The sequence below is a fragment of the Lynx canadensis genome, chromosome D3, assembly GCF_007474595.2.
Source record: "Lynx canadensis isolate LIC74 chromosome D3, mLynCan4.pri.v2, whole genome shotgun sequence".
NCBI classification, from domain to species: Eukaryota; Metazoa; Chordata; class Mammalia; order Carnivora; family Felidae; genus Lynx; species Lynx canadensis.
The window spans coordinates 86,065,143-86,084,114 of NC_044314.2; the positions used below are offsets into that span (position 1 = coordinate 86,065,143).

At 47.1% G+C, this 18,972-nt stretch overlaps 1 protein-coding gene across 4 annotated transcripts in view; it reads right to left on the reverse strand.

The window, feature by feature from the left end:
• The window catches only part of KDM2B (lysine demethylase 2B), a 126,554-nt gene that overhangs the window by 92,429 nt on the left and 15,153 nt on the right, over nt 1-18,972 (reverse strand). For all 4 annotated transcript variants that reach the window (XM_030335724.1, XM_030335727.1, XM_030335723.1 and 1 more), the window contains exons 5-6: nt 3,235-3,413; nt 2,932-3,038 (exon numbers count right to left, since the gene is read on the reverse strand). In XM_030335724.1, coding sequence (XP_030191584.1) covers nt 2,932-3,038; nt 3,235-3,413 — 286 coding nt within the window. The remainder of the gene's footprint in view (nt 1-2,931; nt 3,039-3,234; nt 3,414-18,972) is intronic.

Below are 18,972 nucleotides of genomic sequence, written 5' to 3' on the forward strand. Positions count from 1 at the left end.
ACTTGCCCATCTCTTTTCACCACCTGAATATAAGCCCCCCGAGTACAGGAACTTTGCTTTATTCACTGTAGCCTACCAATTACTTAGACTAGAGTCTTGCATTTATGGGCAGTCAGTTAACACAGCAATAGATAACTGATACACTAACATATCCTTTACATCTTTTGTCTCCCACAAAGTTACAGCCACCCCCTTGACAACCGCCAGTACCCCTAGCCTTAAGTATCTCAACCAGAACTCATTAAAATTCTGAAATCCCCCCCTCCACGATCAAACTGCACAAACCCTAGAGCCGGGGAGAAAGCAATGATGGGTCTGTAACACTTCTCTCTTCCCTCCTGCAAACCTTATATCAGGTGACCTGTCAGCATGGGAGCTCTGACTTCTAGAAACAGTGTCATTTTAATTAAATTCCACAGAACCATTCTGTGGTCCCAGAGGACTTCATCATTGCGGGATTTTTACCTTGCTGATTAACTGAAATCAGCATTCTTTACAGCCAAACCAATGGAAGATTCCCAAAGTGACAACTTCCTTCCTAACAAGGTTCAAATCCTGTAACAAGTTCCCAAGGCCACTGACAGAGTTTGTAAATGTATTTGCCACACAATCCAACCAATGAGTCAAAGACACATGGTTCTAGAAAATAGTGCATGGGGCTCTTTTTGGTAATTCGATAGGATTCTCAAGGTATTACTAGAACTTACTATTCAGAGGAATTTTTCTATCAGGTGAATATACCAAGCATCTAAAGGGGGCAAGGCAATTGAAATCTAGGTCCCCCAGTGCTATCTTCCCTTCCTAGACACATGTCCCATCCAAGTCCCTGCTCCCTCCTGGCCCAGCATTTGCCCTATGGAGGCGATGCACTGCTTTCCGCTCTCACTCCACCCCCACTTCCTTCAATCCACACAGCGGCAGCACAACTTGTGGCACGCGTATCTGCACACATCCCTCTCTGCTTAAGATCTCAGAGAGGCTTCTGACTGCTCTTAGGAGAAACACAGACCCTTCATCCTGGCGCATCAGGCCCTGAGCAGCCTGGCCCCCCCACCGTCCCGCACCCCCCCACCCACTTCCCTCACTTTGCTCCAGCCTCACTAACCTTCCTTCCACAGGTCCACCTGCCCCTGTCTTCCTGACCTTCCTAGCCATCCCACCAGGCTCTCTGCACACAGCCAGGAAAGCTCTTCCCAGACCTCTTCACCTAAGTAACCCCACTTCCCCGAGACCCCACCCTGGGGACGACGGCCCTGCCCTCCGTGACCGACAGTGCCCTGGTACACAATCCTGGAGCACTGTGGATCTCTGCCTTATGGTCTCGACAGAGCTGCAAATTTCCATTTGTTTCTCTGATTGTTGGATGAACGTCTGTCTCCGGATAGACTACAAGCTCCGTGAGGGCAGGGAGCTCACCTGGTTTTCTCCTCTCCGCATTCTCAGTGCCCAGCACCAATCAGATGTTTAATACATATGCTGACTGAATCACCCAATCAATCGATCAGAGCTGTGATCCACCCCTAACTAGTCTCTGAGCCCCACACTCTTTCCTCCAGCTCTACCCTCATGATTCCATCAAGGCCCCTGGCACTTCCCTTCCTCCACCACCCCCCTCCAAGTCCCTCCCATCTCCTCTTCCTTTAAAGCCTAGGTGCAGTGTGCCCTCTGAGAGGACTTCCCACTGCCACCAGCCAAAAAGGATTCCTCCAATCCCTGTCCCGTCCCAGAACTGGTTTCACTCTACCTAGGATGAGATGGTACCTTACCCCATGCGTTATACGACACATTCTCCAGAGGGTAGGGGCTCTTAGTTTCATTCATCTTACTTCCCCACCCGAGGGGCTCCAGAAATTTTGCTGTGATCGAACGGGACAGGAACAGAACTGAAACCCTTCTTCCCTCCCCACCTTGAGCTCGTTCTTTGTGTTTGACGCAGCCCAAATCTAAGGGGTGTAAAGAGCTTCAGCTTCAAGGGGAGGAAAAATGCCTGAGAAATAATTAAAGAAAGAGAGAGCTTGAAAGCAAAGCCTTGAGAAGCTAGGGCCAGCGTGCTGGCCTCTCTTACAAAGCTGGCACCGAATCTACATTCACTCTACCCTTCATTCAGGGTGGAGTGAATGAACAGCTCACAGCCTTCACGCTCCTGGGGGCACTCCTGGCAGCAGGGCTGAGCAGAAAGATATTAATGGATGCAGAGCTGCCAGAGCCAACTCTTCTAGGAAGCCCAGAGCAGCGGTCATGCCTGGGACGGCCAGCATCTCCTTCCCGTTTTGGAGATGGAAACACAGACGGTCTGAGGTGGAGAGAGCCCCGATAGCCCCAAGGGTCCCCAGGGTCTGTTACCGAAATTCTAGAATGTGGGAGGGATCATAGGTGCCTCTGCCCATGTTTAACGACTGGTCTCAGGACTTACTGGTCCATATGTAGTGATGTCCCTGCAATTAGACGTGGCCATCTTCCCGGCCCTGAGCCGACCTGCCGCTTCGAGACACCAGCTAAGGAGTGTTTAGTGAGTAAGTAGCCCTTGGGCTTCGATCGGGAAAAGTTCTGGATCAGAGGCCCTGCATCTCAACAGCAAGCAGCAAAAGAACACCAGATCCCTTCCCAGCCCTTGGCAAAAGCAAAGTGTCCACGGTCTGCCCACTCCCAGGGCTTGCAGTCACTTGGCAGGAGTAGATAAAGGTCTGGCAAGCACACAAGTACAGAGAGACGGTCCCCAGTATTCCTCCCCTCCACTCAGATCACAGGCCCCGAGGGAGAGCTGGCAAGGAGGCCAAGAAGGACCATCTGGATGGGGAAGGCAGAGCCCCCGTGTTCCAAGGCGCCAACCTGCTCACGCCAAGGACCCCCATCCCTTACATCCCACCAGCACCCTGTTGGGCTAGGAGACACCCCCACCCCCAGCTCCCGCCACTAGCCAGGCAGTCTTACTTCTTCACTTTCGGGTATTTCATCTCTGCAATGGCGTTCGTGGCTTCTGTCTGCTTCTCCTTCAGATGCTGGGGCCACATGTTGTCCACCCAGTCCACCAGGTCTACCTGAAAGCCAGATCGCTGTCAGCACTTCCTGTCTTGGGGTGCCCTTCCACCGGGCTTCCTCACCACCTCCACCCTTCCCCGTGCTCCCCACGCCCCTCCTGTCCTTCCCTGGGGCTGACACTGGCTGGCCTCAAGCCTGAAGCAAGTGAGGCTGGGCAAGGAGAGGAGGCGGGAGGGACGGCGGCCGGGGACCTACCACAGTCGGACGCTTGACCAGGTGCTCCAGCTTGGTGTGGCTGAACTCAAGGCTGATGACATTGTACAGCTTGTCCCGCTGAGCCTCAGGAGTCTCGTAGTACCGCACAAACTGGGACATGCTCATTTCCGCGCCCTTCTGCGTGTTCACATCCATCACGTCCACCAGCCGACGGCCGCCTGGGGGCAGAGTGCACGTGCTGGCGGCTCCTGACAGCTTGGGGCCCGGATCCCACCTGGGGTCCCCATGAACAAAACCTGCCTCTTCCATATGCCATGTCTGCTCTGTCACCTCATCCACTTGGTTTTCCTCACTGAATCTCTCTCCACTGCTTCCCTGCACCGGCATGGCCTCCACACTGGTCCAGTCCACCCTTACTAGTCTGCAAGACAACCTCCGGAGCGGTCTCCAGACGCCCTCCTCCCGTCCAGAACATCCTAAGCAGTCTCCGGACTCCCCTCTCCCGTCCAGAACATCCTAAAAGGTCTCCAAACTACCCCCTCCTGTCCATCCTCTACAGTGCTGCTGGCGTGAGCTTTCTAAAACAGAGACCTGACCATGGACACTCCTCTCTCTGCTCAAAACCTTCAATGCTCCACACTGCCTACTAAAGAATCTCTTAGCATGGCACTCAAGGCCTTTCTGTTTATTCACAGCACTAGGATAGTACTTCTTTCTTTTTTTTTTTTTAAATGTTTATTTATTTTTGAAGGAGAAAGAGACAGAGTGGGGGGGTGGGGCGGGGCAGAGAGAGAGGGAGACACAGAATCTGAAACAGACTCCAGGCTCTGCTGTCAAGCACAGAGCCTGACACGGGGCTCGAACCCACAAACCGCAAGATCATGACCTGAGCCAAAGTCGGACGCTCAACCGACTGAGCCACCCAGGCGCCCCAGATAGTACTTATTTCTATAGAAAATTAGCTGTTTGGTAGTCTCCCTCCCTGGTCTGTGAAGCCAGGAGTTACTTGACTTCTCTGAACCTCTGTATCTTCATCCTGCCATCTCTTATTTTTTTAATCTTTTTTAATGTTTTTTGTTGGGGAGGGGGGAGGGGCAGAGAGAGAGGGAGACACAGAATCCGAAGCAGGCTCCAGGCTCTGAACTGTCGTCACAGAGCCTGATGTGGGGCTCAAACTCACAAACCGTGAGATCATGACCTGAGCCAAAGTCAGACGCGTAACCAACTGAGCCACTCGGGTGGCCCTGCCATCTCTTTTCATAGGCTAACTGTGAGGATTAAATCAGATGATGCTCACAGAACTACTAGGCACAGTACCTGGTACTGAAATGCATGGGTCTCCCCCTTATTCCCTGGGACTAATCACAATTCCTAAATATGTTTTGTTGGCTTTGTTGTCTTTCTTCCCTACTGTTCTGTAATCGTTGCCAGGACAGAAGTCCTGTCTGTCTTGCTCACTACTTTACCCCAAGTATCTAGAACAGAGCCTGGCACATGGCGGGAGCTCAGTACATATTTATGGAACAAATAAGTGAGGAATATTGGCTGTCCCATGGAACATGGGACGTACGACTTCTCATAGGAACCACCGCTGAACTGAAAGGAATGAGGGGCGCCCCTCCTCAGGAAAGCCCCACTTCTTATCTCAGGAGTGAGCTGAGCCACCTCCCGCTGCTTCCCAGAGAAAAAGGAACAAGCTCAGGACTGGGAGACAGGAGCAGTCAGCACTAGCGCTGGGACCAATAGCAACGAACAGAGCTTCAAGGAAACCACAACCCTTCCGGGGACTCTACTTCCCCATCTGTAAGATGGGAATAATAATGGCTCCAGACCTTCAGTCAACATAGAAGGAACAACCAAAGTAAGCGCTGTGAGCGGTGAGAAAACAGACACACGGCAGATTGCCAAATTCATGGTGATTGAGGATGAAAGCTGGCCCCTCCTATCTGTCAGGACACAAAACAAGCATCAGGACTGGAATGAGGAGCCCACCATCTGTTAAGGAAAGACCTCAATTCCCCATTAGCTCAGTGACAAATACATGGTCCATGGGAACTTAGAAATGTATAAGCCAGAGGAATTAAGAAAGAAAGAAAAGAACAAGAAGCAGGAGATCACCTTGTTCAAAGCCACTCCAAGACAGAAGAGCAAAGAAAGCAGCAAATGACAACCCGTGGGCAAACCTGGCCCACGGGCTATGAACAGTTTTTACATTTTTAAGTGATGAGGGAGGGGGGAAAAATCAAAAGAAGAATATTTTTTAAATTTATTTATCTGGGAGGGAGAGAGAGAAAGAGAATCCCAAGCAGGCTCCGCACTGATAGCACAGAGCCCAAGTGGCTCGAACCCATGAACCGTGAGTTCATGACCTGAGCTGAAGTCACTTAACCAACTGAGCCACCCAGGTGCCCCTCCAGAAGAATATTTTGGGATATGAAAATACTACAAAACTCAAATTTCTGGGTCCATATATAAAGTTTTATTAGCATACAGCCACACTCTGGTTCACACAATGTCTCTGGCTGTGTCCATACTGCAAGGGATAAGCTAAGTAGCTGACACAGACTAAATGGCCGGCAAAGCCCAAAACACTGACGCTCTAGATCTTTACAGAGAAAGCTTGCCAACCCTTGAACTAGAGAAAACCCTCACGGAACTTACATGCTGATGTGACTACTATTCCCATCTGGTTCAGTGCTATATACCCAGCTCTGTGCACAGAGCCTGCCTTATAAGAGGCCCAAGTTCAGTATTTGCTAAATTAATACACAGTGCATTTCACATAGTAGGAACTGAATAATAAAAATAATTCCATAGGCACATATGAGAACTTGGGTGTTACTATCTTTTGGGTTCAATATCTAATTTTTCATAACCACCCCAGATGCTAGGTAGGACTGTCCTTGTCTTATAAATGAGGAAACTAGGGGTGCCTGGGTGGCTCAGTTGGTTTAGCATCTGACTTCGGCTTAGGTCATGATCTCATGGTCTGTGAGTTTGAGCCCCATACTGGGCTCTGTGCTCACAGCTCAGAGCCTGGAACCTGCTTTAGATTCTGCATCTCTCTCTCTCTCTCTCTCTCTCTCTCTCTCTGCCCCTCCCCTGCTTACGCTCTGTCTCTCTCTCAAAAATAAACATTAATAAATTAAAAAATAATAAGAATAATAATAAATAAATGAGGAAGCTAATGTCTACAGACGATGGGATCGGCTCGTTGTCCAGAACATACTCTACCAATTAGAATAGTCAATATTTACTGAGCACAGGTAAACTCTCTCCACAGGTTATCTTAAGTTTATTATGGTTCTGTGAGGTAGACCTTCACTTATACCCATTTGATAGATGAGAAACCGAGGCTCAGACAACTAACTAGACCCAAAATGCCCAGTTAATGAGCAGCAGAACTGCAACGTGATGCCAATTCAATCTAATCCGGTGCCCAGGCTCCTGTCCCCCGACTCCTGTTCCTGTCCTATGCAATACTGAATCCAGATCACATGCTATGGTTGAAAAATGATCTCTGCCTTCAGGGACTGGCTCCTGACCCCACAGATCCTGGGAAGACTCGGAGAACAGCTTTGTCTTTGCTTCAGGAGTGCAGATCCACCAGGGGGCATCCCTGAACTTTGCTGGAAATTCTGGCCTGCTCTGGACAGTGCTGGCTCCTACCTTACCCGGGGCTCCTGGAGCAGGTAGGCTCTGCTCAGCTTTTCTGGGAAGCGCACTTGGCAGAGAGGCTGCTATTACAGCAGGGGAGTTGAAAGAAGAACAGGCACCCAAACCCTCCCCCGTCTCTGGCCAGCCTCCCACCTCCTGCAGCCTCTCCTTCCGAACTTTGCACAAGGTCATGTCTGCGAAGCCCGCTGTGGAAGGACTGCTGGGCAGGTAGATAACAATCACAGACCTAGAGGCTCATGCAAGTCAGCACTGAAGACTGGAGCTCAGTCGCCTCTATCAGCACAACAAATTAAGGAAAGACTTCATGGATCAAAAACCAGCTGGACGTTGGGCCTCTTAGTTTCTCTATCAGTTTCCCCATCTGTAACATGGGGACAAAAATGGCAGCTTGCCCACAGGTTGATCTGAGCCTTAAGGGAGATAATGCACATGAAACACTTCCATAAAGTGCCTAAAGATAGGTATTGTTACCTAATTGGCCAAGTTCATCTATAATTACAGGTGGAGAAAATTAAGCAGTAGAAAGTCAGAGCCACTTAAATCTCTGCCAGCCAGTCCAATGGACTGACTACTTCAGATCCTAAAACACAACAGGGATGACTAACAGGTGTGAGGTTTTTATGGCGGGTGATAACAATGTCCTAAAACTGACTGTGGCGATGTTTGCACAGCTCTGTGGACAGATGAAAAGCCACTGAATTGGGCACTTTAAATAGTTGAATTGTAGGGCATGTGAATGATACCTCAATAAAAATGTTATTAAACAAAACAACTCAGGCACTAAATGACCAACAAAGTTGGTTATTCTAAAAGTAACTTTTTTCTTTCAAAAGTCTCGCAACAGGTCACCTGCATGGCTCAGCAGGTTGAACATCCAACTCTCGATTTCAGCTGAGGTCACCATCTCACGGTTCGTGAGATAGAGCCCCACATCGGGCTCTGCATTGACAGCTCAGAGCCTGCTTGGGATTCTCTCCCCTGGCCCCTCTCTCTGCACTTCACCTGCTTGCTCGCTCTCTCTCAAAATAAATAAATAAACTTGGAAAAAAAAAACAAAAACATGATACTCAGTGAAAGAAGCCAGACACCAATGGTCACATTTTTTTTTTTTTACATTTATTTATTTTTGAGAGACAGAGCACAAGCGGGGGAGGGGCAGAAAGAGAATGAGACACAGAATGGGAGTCAGGCTCCAGGCTCTGAGCTGTCAGCAGAGAGCCCGACGCAGAGCTCGAACCCACAAACCATGAGATCATGAGCCGAAGTGAGACGCTTAACCGACTGAGCCACCCAGGCGCCCCACCAGTGGTCACATATTTCATGAAGCCATTTATATAACATGTACAGAAAAGGTAAGTCCACAGAGACTAGAAGTAGGTTAGTGGGTGCCAGGGGCTGGGGGATAGGAATGAGGAATGAGTGTTAATGGCTATGCGTTTCCTTTCAGGGTGATGAAAATGTTTTGGAACCAACAGAGAAGTAATGGTTGCACAACATTGTGAATGTAACAAATGCCATTGAATTGTGTACCTTAAAATGGTTAATTTTATGTTATGTGAATTTCACCTCAATAAATTTTTTTTTTTTTAGGTTTTATTTATTTTGAGAGAGAGAGAGAGAGAGAGAGAGAGAGAGAAAGCGCGAGTGGGGGAGGGGCACAGAGTGAGAGGATCCCAAGCAGGCTCTGCGCTGTCATTACGGAGCCCGACACAGGGCTCGAACTCACAAACCATGAGCCGAAGTCAGACACTTAACCAACAGAGCCACCCAAGCACCCACAATAAATTATTTTTCAAAGCAATGTAAGATATGAATTTAAATCTCATATACTTCCTCTAACCTGACAAGAACAAGAACTTCATTTCTTCCTCTCTCTCTCTCTCTCTCTCTCTCTCTCTCTCTCTCTCCTTTTACCTAATTGTTTCTTGTGAGTCTCCCTTCATCATGGACCAAGAGCTTGAGCCATGCACTATTTCAGCTTCTCTCTCTGCAGAGGCTTCACAAACCGCCCACAATGCCCTTCCCTCCCCTAGGGAGGCACTAGGTGTATGCATGGGCTCAGTTCTTCACAACTTAACAGGGCTTAGGGATGCAGGCAGAGGTGGGAAACCCTAAATTGAGACCAGGAAATGATAAACAAAATTCAAGATGGTAGTGGAATGGTGACCCTCCAAAAGATTTACCCAGAACTTTTGAATAGGACCTTGTTTGGAAAAAGGGTCTTTTAGAGGTAATTAGTGTAAGGATCTCAAGAGGAGATTGTCCTGGACTGAGAGTGGGTCCTAAATCCCATAACTAGTGTCTTTAGAAGAAGGTCAAGGTCAAGTGAAAGATGGAGGAGAGTGTGAAATAATGTATCTATAAGCCAAGCAATGCCTGGAGTTACCAAAAGCAGGAAAAGGCAAAGTAGGAGTTTCCTTCAGAAACTCTAGAAGGAACCAATGCAGTCAACACCTCGATTTTGGACTTTGGCTTCTAAAACTGAGAGAATAAATTTCTGTGGTTTTAACCCACTCGGTTTGTGGTACTTTGTTATGGCAGCCCCAGAACACAAGACAACAGGCACCTCTGGGGCGGGAGGGTCTCACAGGAACATGTAAGGAATTACAATCCTTCCTAACCTGGGTGGCAGGCGTTTGTTTTAGAATTTTCTTTTTAACTTTTCAGCATATATAATATATTCCACATGCAAAAATGGACCAAAGGACTCATGTTTCAGGTTCCTGTCTTTCCTCAGAGCATAAGATCTTTAAACAAAGTACCCCAATGTCCTCATCTACAACAGAGATAAGACCATCTACCTCAAAAAACAGTTGTGAAAAAAACATTTTTAATTAAAAATTTAATTAATTAGATGTAATTTAAAATTTCATTTTTTTAATTAAAAAATTTTTCTTTCACATTCAGACAATTAATGCTGGAGGCAAATGAAAGGCTCTTAAAGGTACCAAATGTGCTATGGCATCTCACTGCATACAAGCTAAAGATTTGGGGGCACCTGGGCGACTCAGTCAGATGAAAGTCTGACTTCAGCTCGGGTCGTGATCTCTCGGTTTGTGAGTTCAAGCCCTGCATTGGGCTCTATGTTGTCAGTGCAGAGCCTGCCTCAGATCCTCTGTCCCCCTTTCTCTGCCCCTCTCCGGAGGGCTTGCACTCTCAAATAAAAATAAACATTAAAAAAAAAAAAAAAAACTAAAGATTTGTATATGCAACTCACAGCTTCCTGTCCCTGCCAATCTAAAATGACAAGATTGTCAGGGCACCTGGGTGGCTCAGTTAAGCATCTGACTCTCAATTTCGGCTCAGGTCACAACCTCACGGTTTGAGAGCTGAGCGTGGAGCCTGCTTAAGATTCTCTCTCTCACTCTCCCTCTGCTCCTCACCCCCCACCACTACTCACACACGCATGCACACTCTCTCTCTCAAAATAATTAAAATAAATTAAATTAAATTAAATTAATAAAATAAAATAAAATGACAAGAATGTACATATCAACCCCTTCTCTTTCAGAATACTTCTGACTCATTAACCTGAGTCCCAAACTTGCACAATAAATGTACAATTTTGACAACTCTAAAATAGTAGGTCATCATATCAATACTATACTATCAAGTCAGTATTATGTATGATGCCAACTTATATACAACGAAAATCAAAGACTATAATAAAAAGATGTCAAAAAACATAACAGCCCAAATCTGGTTCTAAAAAAAATCCTCTTAAAACTGGGTAAATTTATCCGTTTTTGTGAGCACATATTATATGTACACACATATGATATACACATAATGCATGTAATAGGCATGTGTGTATAAATATGTCATATATGTAAACAATAATATAGATATACATTAACATGTACATGTATCATAATGTACACACATATTTACATTAGAAAAACTCTAAAATAAATTAGATGTTGTATATTCAGTTATTCATGGTATGTACATCGTAATGTACAAGTTGCTGATACACATATATATATTTCATTGCAGTTCATCTGCCACACAATGTTACATCAGTTTCAAGTGTACAACAGTGATTTGACAAGTCTCTGTGTCATGTTATGCTCAGCACTAATTGGAGCTACCACCTGAAACCACATGACACTGGGACAACTCCTGCCTGTACTCCCTATGTTGTGCCTTTCGTCCCCATGACTTATTCATTCCAGAAGTAGAAACCTGTACCTTCCACTCCCCTTCACCTCTTGAAATTAGTGGTAATTTTTTTTTTATGTTCATTTTCGAGAGAGACAGAAAAACAGAGCGGGGAAGAGAAAGGGGCAGTGAGAGAGGGAGACACAGAATCCGAAGCAGTCTCCAGACTCCGAGCTGTCAGCAGAGCCCGACACGGGGCTCGAACTCACAAACCATGAGATCATGACCTGAGCCGAAGTCGGACGCTTAACCGACTAAGCCACCCAGGTGCCCCAAAATTAGTGGTTTTTTTAAAACACGTAACACCTTCCTTACAGGACATTCATATCCATATGTAACTGTGAGTAAATTGTGGGCACAAGTGTGTTTTCAAATATGTATGTGCCTTGCATACACCATGACACTTGCCTTTTGTAAGATATTTTATGCAACACTTACAACTCCTGTTTATTTCCATGTATACAGAACCCCCGCAACAGACACACATATATTAACCTATAAACTATGACTTTTGCAGCTTTAAAGTAATCTAGTTCAATAGTATCATTTACTTACAAGGGTGCAATAATTTCCAAAACTGTACCATGACCCCCTAAAAATGTTATTTCCCTGCATACGTCAAGGTATTTTATTTATTTACTTTTTAATGTTTATTCATTTTTTGAGAGAGAGAGAGAGAGAGAGAGAGAGGCAGAGAGGGAGACAGAATCCAAAGCAAGCTCCAGGCTTCGAGCTCACAAACCTCGAGATCGTGACTTGAGCCAAAGTCAGACACTCAACTGACTGAGGCACCCAGGTGCCCCAAGGTATTTTAAAAAATAACAAAACTAGGGGCACCTGGGTGGCTCAGTTGGATAAGTGTCCGACTCTTGATTTTGGCTCAGGTCACAATCTCACAGTTTGTGACATCAAGCCCCACATTGGGCTCTGCACTGGTATCTCAGAGCCTACTTGGGATTCTCTCTCTCCCTTTCTCCACCCCTCGCCTGCTAGTTCTCTCTCTCTCTTTCAAAATAAATAAATAAACTTAAAAAAAAGAAAGTGTGGAGTCAACTGAGGTGGCCCATACAAAATGCTGGAGGTATGAAAGGCACAGCCCGGTGTTGGCTCCCTCCTCTCCTGGGCCTAACCTTAGTGTCCTCTATCCCACTAACCAGCTTACCCTGCGGGCTCCTATGGTTGAATTGTGTCCCCAAAAAGAGATGTTCAAGTCCTAACCCTGGACACCTGTAAATGGACCCTATTTGGAAATGGGGTCTTTGCATTTGTGATCAAGCTAAAATGAGGTCAGAGCGGATGAGAGTGGGCCCTTAGCCAATACCAATGTCCTTATAAGACACGGAAAATTTGGACACACACAGAGGGGACACAGCGACATAAAGATGGAGAAAGACACTGAAATCATGCAGACACAAGCCAATGTGTGAACACCAAAGAAGCCAGCAACTGCCAGAAGCTGGAGGAATCTCTGGAGAATTCTCGCCTAGAGACTTCCCAGGAAGCCTGGCCCTGCCAACACCTTGATTTCAGACTTTTGGTCTCCAGAACTGTGGGGGAATACACTTCTGTGGTTTTAAGCACGTAGGGTGTGGTGCCATGGGAGCCTCAGCAAACCAAAAGCAGGGCGAGAGAATGACAGGGTAACCCCACAGGGTTCCATAAATATCCCCGAAGGCAGAGAAGGGCTATTCTGCCCCCCTGGCCTCCCCCACCGCATCCCCCCCACCCCCACCACTGTCCTAGGCGTTACAGGACAGACATACCCTGTAACTAAACGTAGTTGACTAGAAGCTTCGAAAAGAGAAAATGTCATCCACCAATGACATCCTACCACTTAATCCTAGATGCTAATTCTTTGTCAGCTTGTTTCTTGTCTCTCTCTCCTACTACTCTGTAAACAACATGAGGGCAGGAGTCTTGTCTGTCTTGCTCACTACTCTATCCCACACATCTAGAACAGAGAGCCTGGCCCATAACAAGAACTCAGTAAAAATACTTGTGGAATGAATAAATAATGTTGGTGTTTTCCAGTTATATGTTCTGCCCAGCATATGACATATGATCTCACATATAAGTAACAGTCAAACTGAGAAATGGCCTGGGGGTGCCTCAAGGTGGGTATGTGTAACCCTCTCCACGCTAGAGATGAAGCCCCCCAACCTGAAAAACATCTGGAAATCGTGAGCAACCAGGAGCCCCACCAGTGCAACAACTGTCCCTGAACACAGAAGGATGTGGGTGGGAGAGGCCCGTTTTTTCTTTTTTGAACACACACCAGGCTCCCATCACCCTCATCACAATCCCCAGGGCTCTCAACGCATCCTCACTTCCCTCTGCTCTTAGCCAGGTGCAGGTCCCAGTTGACCCCACCTCAGCCGGCCCCCCACCCTCTGATGAAAAGGGAAGTCAGGACCTGAAGGGATGGGAGCAGTGAGGAGCAGTTGGGGCTGACGGGGGAGTAAGGGTATGCAGGAAAGAGGCCCGAGGGTGTGAGAGGCTGAGTGACTGGGTCTGGAGCGGAAGGTCGAGACACTGGTTCTAAGAATAGTTTCCTTGGTGTGCAGGGGAGCTCCATCCAGCTCCCCAGGTGTCCTGGAAACCACAGTCTGTGGGAGGGCTTGAAGCAGGAAGAAAGGGAGGAGGGAAGTCAGTTCTTTTAGGTGCCTGGGCTCCATAAACATAAACCCCCAGGGAAACGCGAGGACCTAGAAAATTCAACTCTGCTGGGTTCCGGCCCCCAGAGGGTAGGGAGAAGTGCAGAAATGATAGCACACTTTCAAGGGAGGCAGAAAGAGGTGGGGAGAAGTGACCACGGGCTTGAGTCTAAGATAAGGACTAGGCTGAAACAAACAGCAGAATAGGGGAAGTGTCTCTCCAGGTGTCTTCCAGTCAACAAATGACAAAGGATTATCAAACTAGACCGTCACCAACCTTGTAGCCCCAACACGATAATGAAGCTAGACATTAAACATCAATGCCTTCCAACATCAGACAGAGAAAGAGAGGGAGAGAGAGAGAGAGAGATGACCTGACATTATGTGCCTCCTGATGGAAGAACAGAACATCATCTGTGAAGTAGTGTTGCCAGAAAATATGAATGAATGAATGAATGAATGAGTACATTTCTGTGCGGAGAGACAGAAATGAACCTGAACCTGATCAGGAGTCTACACCCAACTGCCAATTTACAGAAACTACACAAGAAAGAACACAAGCTATTCCAAGGGAATGCTATTGGCAAAATCCAGACCATGAAAACTCTACAGGTCAAACAATCCAACTTCTTCAGACTGGTGTGAGATGGTAGGAGGGCCTAGAGATTATAAATAAGAGACTTAAAAGGCATCACAACCAATCACAATATAAGGACATTATTTACCTTCTGACTCATAGAACTGGCAAAACAAAACAAAACAAAACAAAGAAGTGATATGTATGGTCACATGAAACTGGGAGTTTGAACAATAAATATAGATATTTACATATTTTATTTATTTTTTAAATTAATTATTTTATTTTTTTAAGTAAGCTCTATGCCCAATGTGGGGCTTGAACTCACAACCCCAAGATCAAGAGGTGCACACTCTACTGACTGGGCCAGCCAGGTACCTCTGATATTTACTCATTTTAAGGAATTATTGTTTTTATTTTTTTATTTTTATTCATTTTTAGTTTTTTTAATGTTTATTTCTTGAGAGAGAGGGAGAGAAAGAGACAGAGTGTGAGTGGGGGAGGGGCAGAGAGAGAGGGAGACAAGAATCCAAAGCAGGTTCCAGGCTCCAAACTGTCAGCACAGAGCCCGACGCAGGGCTTGAACTCACGAACTGCGAGATCATCACCTGAGCCAAAGTCGGACACTTAACTGAGCCACCCAAGCATCCCAGGAATTGTTGTTTTTAAAAGATTAGGTGTGATAATGCTATTATGACTAAGGTTTTATTTATTTTATTTTTCAAAGCTTATTTACTTATTTTGAGAGGGAGAGAGAGCAGGGGAGAGATGGAAAAAGAGAGAGAGAGAGAGAATCCCAAGCAGGCTCTGCCCTGTGAGCACGAAGCCTGAGGTGGGGCTCAAACTCATGAACCATGAGATCATGACCTGAGCTGAAATCAAGAGTCTCACACTTAACTGACTGAGCCACACAGGCACCCCTCTCCTCATTACTTTTTTAAATTCTCTCCAGCAAATCCCAGCTCTGTTCCTAGCTCTGTGGTTTCAGGGGACTCATTTACCCTTTCTAGAATTGGAAGGGTGTTCATTTGTAAAAGGGGCCCGTTGATGTAAGAGAACCTAACACAATGTCTGGCACATGGTAGGGTGTGCAACGCACTTAGCCACTAGCCACAGAGCTGGTCTGGGCCCTGACGTTTTGAATAGGAAATGAGGAGGTGTCCCAATCAGACAGATGGGGGAAAGGGAGCTCATGCCCCTGCCTCATATGTGGTCTTCTTAGGCCCCGCGATTTTAACCCTGAAGACACAGCCCCGTAACAGGCTCTTTTATTCTCACATGAAGAACCACACTGGAAGCAAGGGTGCCTGGTTTGTTGGCTCCTCCCACAGGAGGCCACGCAAAGAGCGGTAGATGCCTCCAGGGCACCTGGAACAGTGTCAAGAGCCCTGGGCTGAGTTCCAGTCCCAGCAACCCTAACTGACCCTGCTCCAGGCCTCAGTTGCCTCATGTGCAAAGGCAGGAAGAATGACCTTTACACTTCTGTTTTTACCGCCATAGAACTCCTTCTTCAAACAGAAGCTCTGACAAGAGCCAAAGGCATAAATAAAAACAAGCAGCTCAGGTTAAAGCAGGAAGGGGGGGGTGGGGGTTGCGCTGAGAACTCAGACCCAGATTCTGGGGATTTCCCTTTGAAAACCACTGGGTTAGGTCTTTTCAGGTCCTCTTCTAGGACCAACACACTGATTTTTAGCCTACTTCTTAAATAGATCAGATCCCTTAAACATGAACTGGAGAGAAGCATGTGGGGGATGAGACCCACAGGCTTGCCCCAGGGGTCACTGGGGACACTGGGGCCTGTGGGGCCTGCCTGTCCTCTTCAGTCTGAGCTGGGAGATTAAGAATCAGCCCTCCATCTTCTCAGGTTCCCAGTCTGGTCTGCTGCTGATGGCAAAGGAGAGCTGGCTGTAAATGCCAGGTCTCTGAGCAGGAAGCTCAGTACCGGGGGAAGAGGCGTGTGCCCCCAAGGGACAGAAGAAGGGACAGATCAGTGCTAACAATGGAATGTGGCCCTCCCAGCGTTGGGAGCAGCCACCTCTGGAGCGGGTGACAGGGACAAGCTGCCCTTTGGATCCTGCAAGGGACCCAGAGCAATGGAACTCTCCGGCTTCTGAAGTCAACGGGTTACAGGGAAAATTTTCCACGTTGAGCAGTGTCTGGCGTCCCTAAGTAGGCCAGCAGCTCAACCCCCCTCCTTTTCTCTCTCCTCCCCGCCCCCCCATTCTCATTGGTTCTCTGGGCTCACAGGCTACACACACATCCAACAAATTCCAGCTGCAGAAATTAATCCGTAGCCCCATGGCCCTTGCTTTGAAGGCCCCATCAGTCAGCTCCAAGAGCCACGGGCTCAGAGCCGGGAAGAGGCTGCTGAAAGTCACCTTGAACACTAATATAAAGTATACACAGGCACTGACCCCAAACTCCTCCTGAGAGTGCCCACTACTGTCCTCCATCGTCGTTCTGGAACCCTCTCTATCTTCCTCAAGTTTCTCAAATGGTTTTTTATTCTGCTCCTTGAAAGTGTCTCCTCATCCATTTCACAGAGGTAGTGTTTATTAGCAAGAGCACTGGCCACAGTTCAAATCTCACTCTTTCCTAGCGGTGAAGCCTTTGGTATGTATATCCCTGAAGTTCTCTGGGTCTCTGTTTCTTCATCTGTAAAGTGAAGAGAATAGGACCTTCTGACACGATTACTGAAAGCACTTTGTAAACTTAAAGGCAGGAGTCCTTTTGAGGACACTCTCCCAAACCGAAAGTATGAGGGAAAGGGGAGGGCCCAGAGCAGACACTACCTGCACCACCTGGGACAGATCTATTGTAGGGTCTAGGCTTCAGTGTCTTCACTGTGAAATAAGGTGCTTACAAAGGTCCTTAAGTTCTCCCTAAGCACTGATATCTTCTGGCTCCTCACCTCTGCACCTTTAAAAATTATCTCCAGGGGCGCCTGGGTGGCTCAGTCGGTTAAGCAGCCGACTTCGGCTCAGGTCATGATCTCACGGTCCGTGAGTTCGAGCCCCGCGTCGGGCTCTGGGCTGACAGCTCAGAGCCTGGAGCCTGTTTCAGATTCCGTGTCTCCCTCTCTCTCTGACCCTCCCCCATTCATGCTCTGTCTCTCTCTGTCTCAAAAATAAATAAAAACATTATTAAAAAAATGTATTAAATAAATAAATAAATAAATAAATAAATAAATAAATAAATAAACAAAATTATCTCCAGCACAGATCCAATCAATACCAGGATGTCCTCTGTGCCCCGGGTGCAAGATCCCGACCCTCACAGACAGATGAGCGTAAGATACAAACCAGGGGCGCCTGGGTGGCTCGGCTGGTTGAGCATCTGACTTCGGCTCAGGTCATGATCTCACAGTTCATGAGTTCGAGCCCCACGTCGGGCTCACCGCTGTCAGCACAGAGCCTGCTTGGGATCCTCTGTCCCCTCTCTCTCTGCACACTCTCAAAAATAAATAAACTTAAAAAAAAACAAAAACCGGAAGAAGATACAAACCCAGGCTAACAAATCAGGGTGAAACCCAATCAGCCAAGAAAATCCAAACAGACACTCAAGCCAAAAATACTACAGAGCTCTGGATTATGGGACACCAAGAGCCAGCCACAGTACTGTGCAGAAGTTAAGAGAACAGCTCCTTAGTCAAATGGATATGGGCACAAATCAGCAACTCCACACACTAGCTATTTGTGGACAAATCACTCTGAGCCTCAATTTGACATCTATGGAATGGGGATAGTGGCAAATACAGTTTTATGTGGATCAGACGAAAAAATACAGCAGAGGTTCCTGGCTTCTAAGATCTCAGGAAGCAACAGCTAATGCGAGTAGTTCCAGTCTAAGGAGCTACCCACAGGGGAGTGATTTCTATTAGGTAAACAGTGGGCAGAAGCAAGTTTAGCTCCCCAAAGCCCAGGTACAGTCAAGATTTTGATTTCAGAACACTGGCATTCCAAGGAAAGGGAAATAGGACAAACCAGTGAGCTGGGGCTCATCTTAAAGAAAAAAAAGGGGTGCCTGGGTGGCTCAGTCAGTTAAGCATCTGACTCTGGCTCAGGTCACGAGCTCACAGTTCTTGAGTTCGAGCCCCATGTCGGGCTCTGGGCTGACAGCTCGGAGCCTGGAGCCTGCTTCGGATTCTGTGTCTCCCTCTCTCTCTGCCCCTCCCCAGCTCACACTCTGTCTCTCTCTTTCTCAAAAATAAACATTAAAGAAAAGAAAGAAAGAAAGAAATAGGGGCACCTGGGTGGCTCAGTTGGCTGAGCGTCTGACTTTGGCTCAAGTTATGATCTTGAGGTTCATGAGTTTGAGCCCCACATGGGGCTCACTGCTGTCAGCCTGAGAGCATAGAGCCCACTTCAAAATCCTCTGTCCTCTCCCTGCCCCTCTCCCGCTTGCACTCTCCCAAAAATAAATATTTTAAAAATAAAATTAAAATTAAAAAAATAAATTAATTTTTAAAACTTATTTAACAAAAAAACAAAAAGGAAAAAAAAATAACTATAACCGAACTCCTCTGAAACTCTCCTTCCTTGGCACTCAGGAGTCTCAGGCTTCCTGACTTCATGCACCTTCCTCTGCTTGAGTTTCTATCTGTTCTGCCAGGTGGATGCCTCCCGTGCCATCTGTCCACCCTGGATTTCTCTCCCGAGCTCCATTCAACGTGGCCAGAACTGAGCCCATCCACACCCCCCACACAAG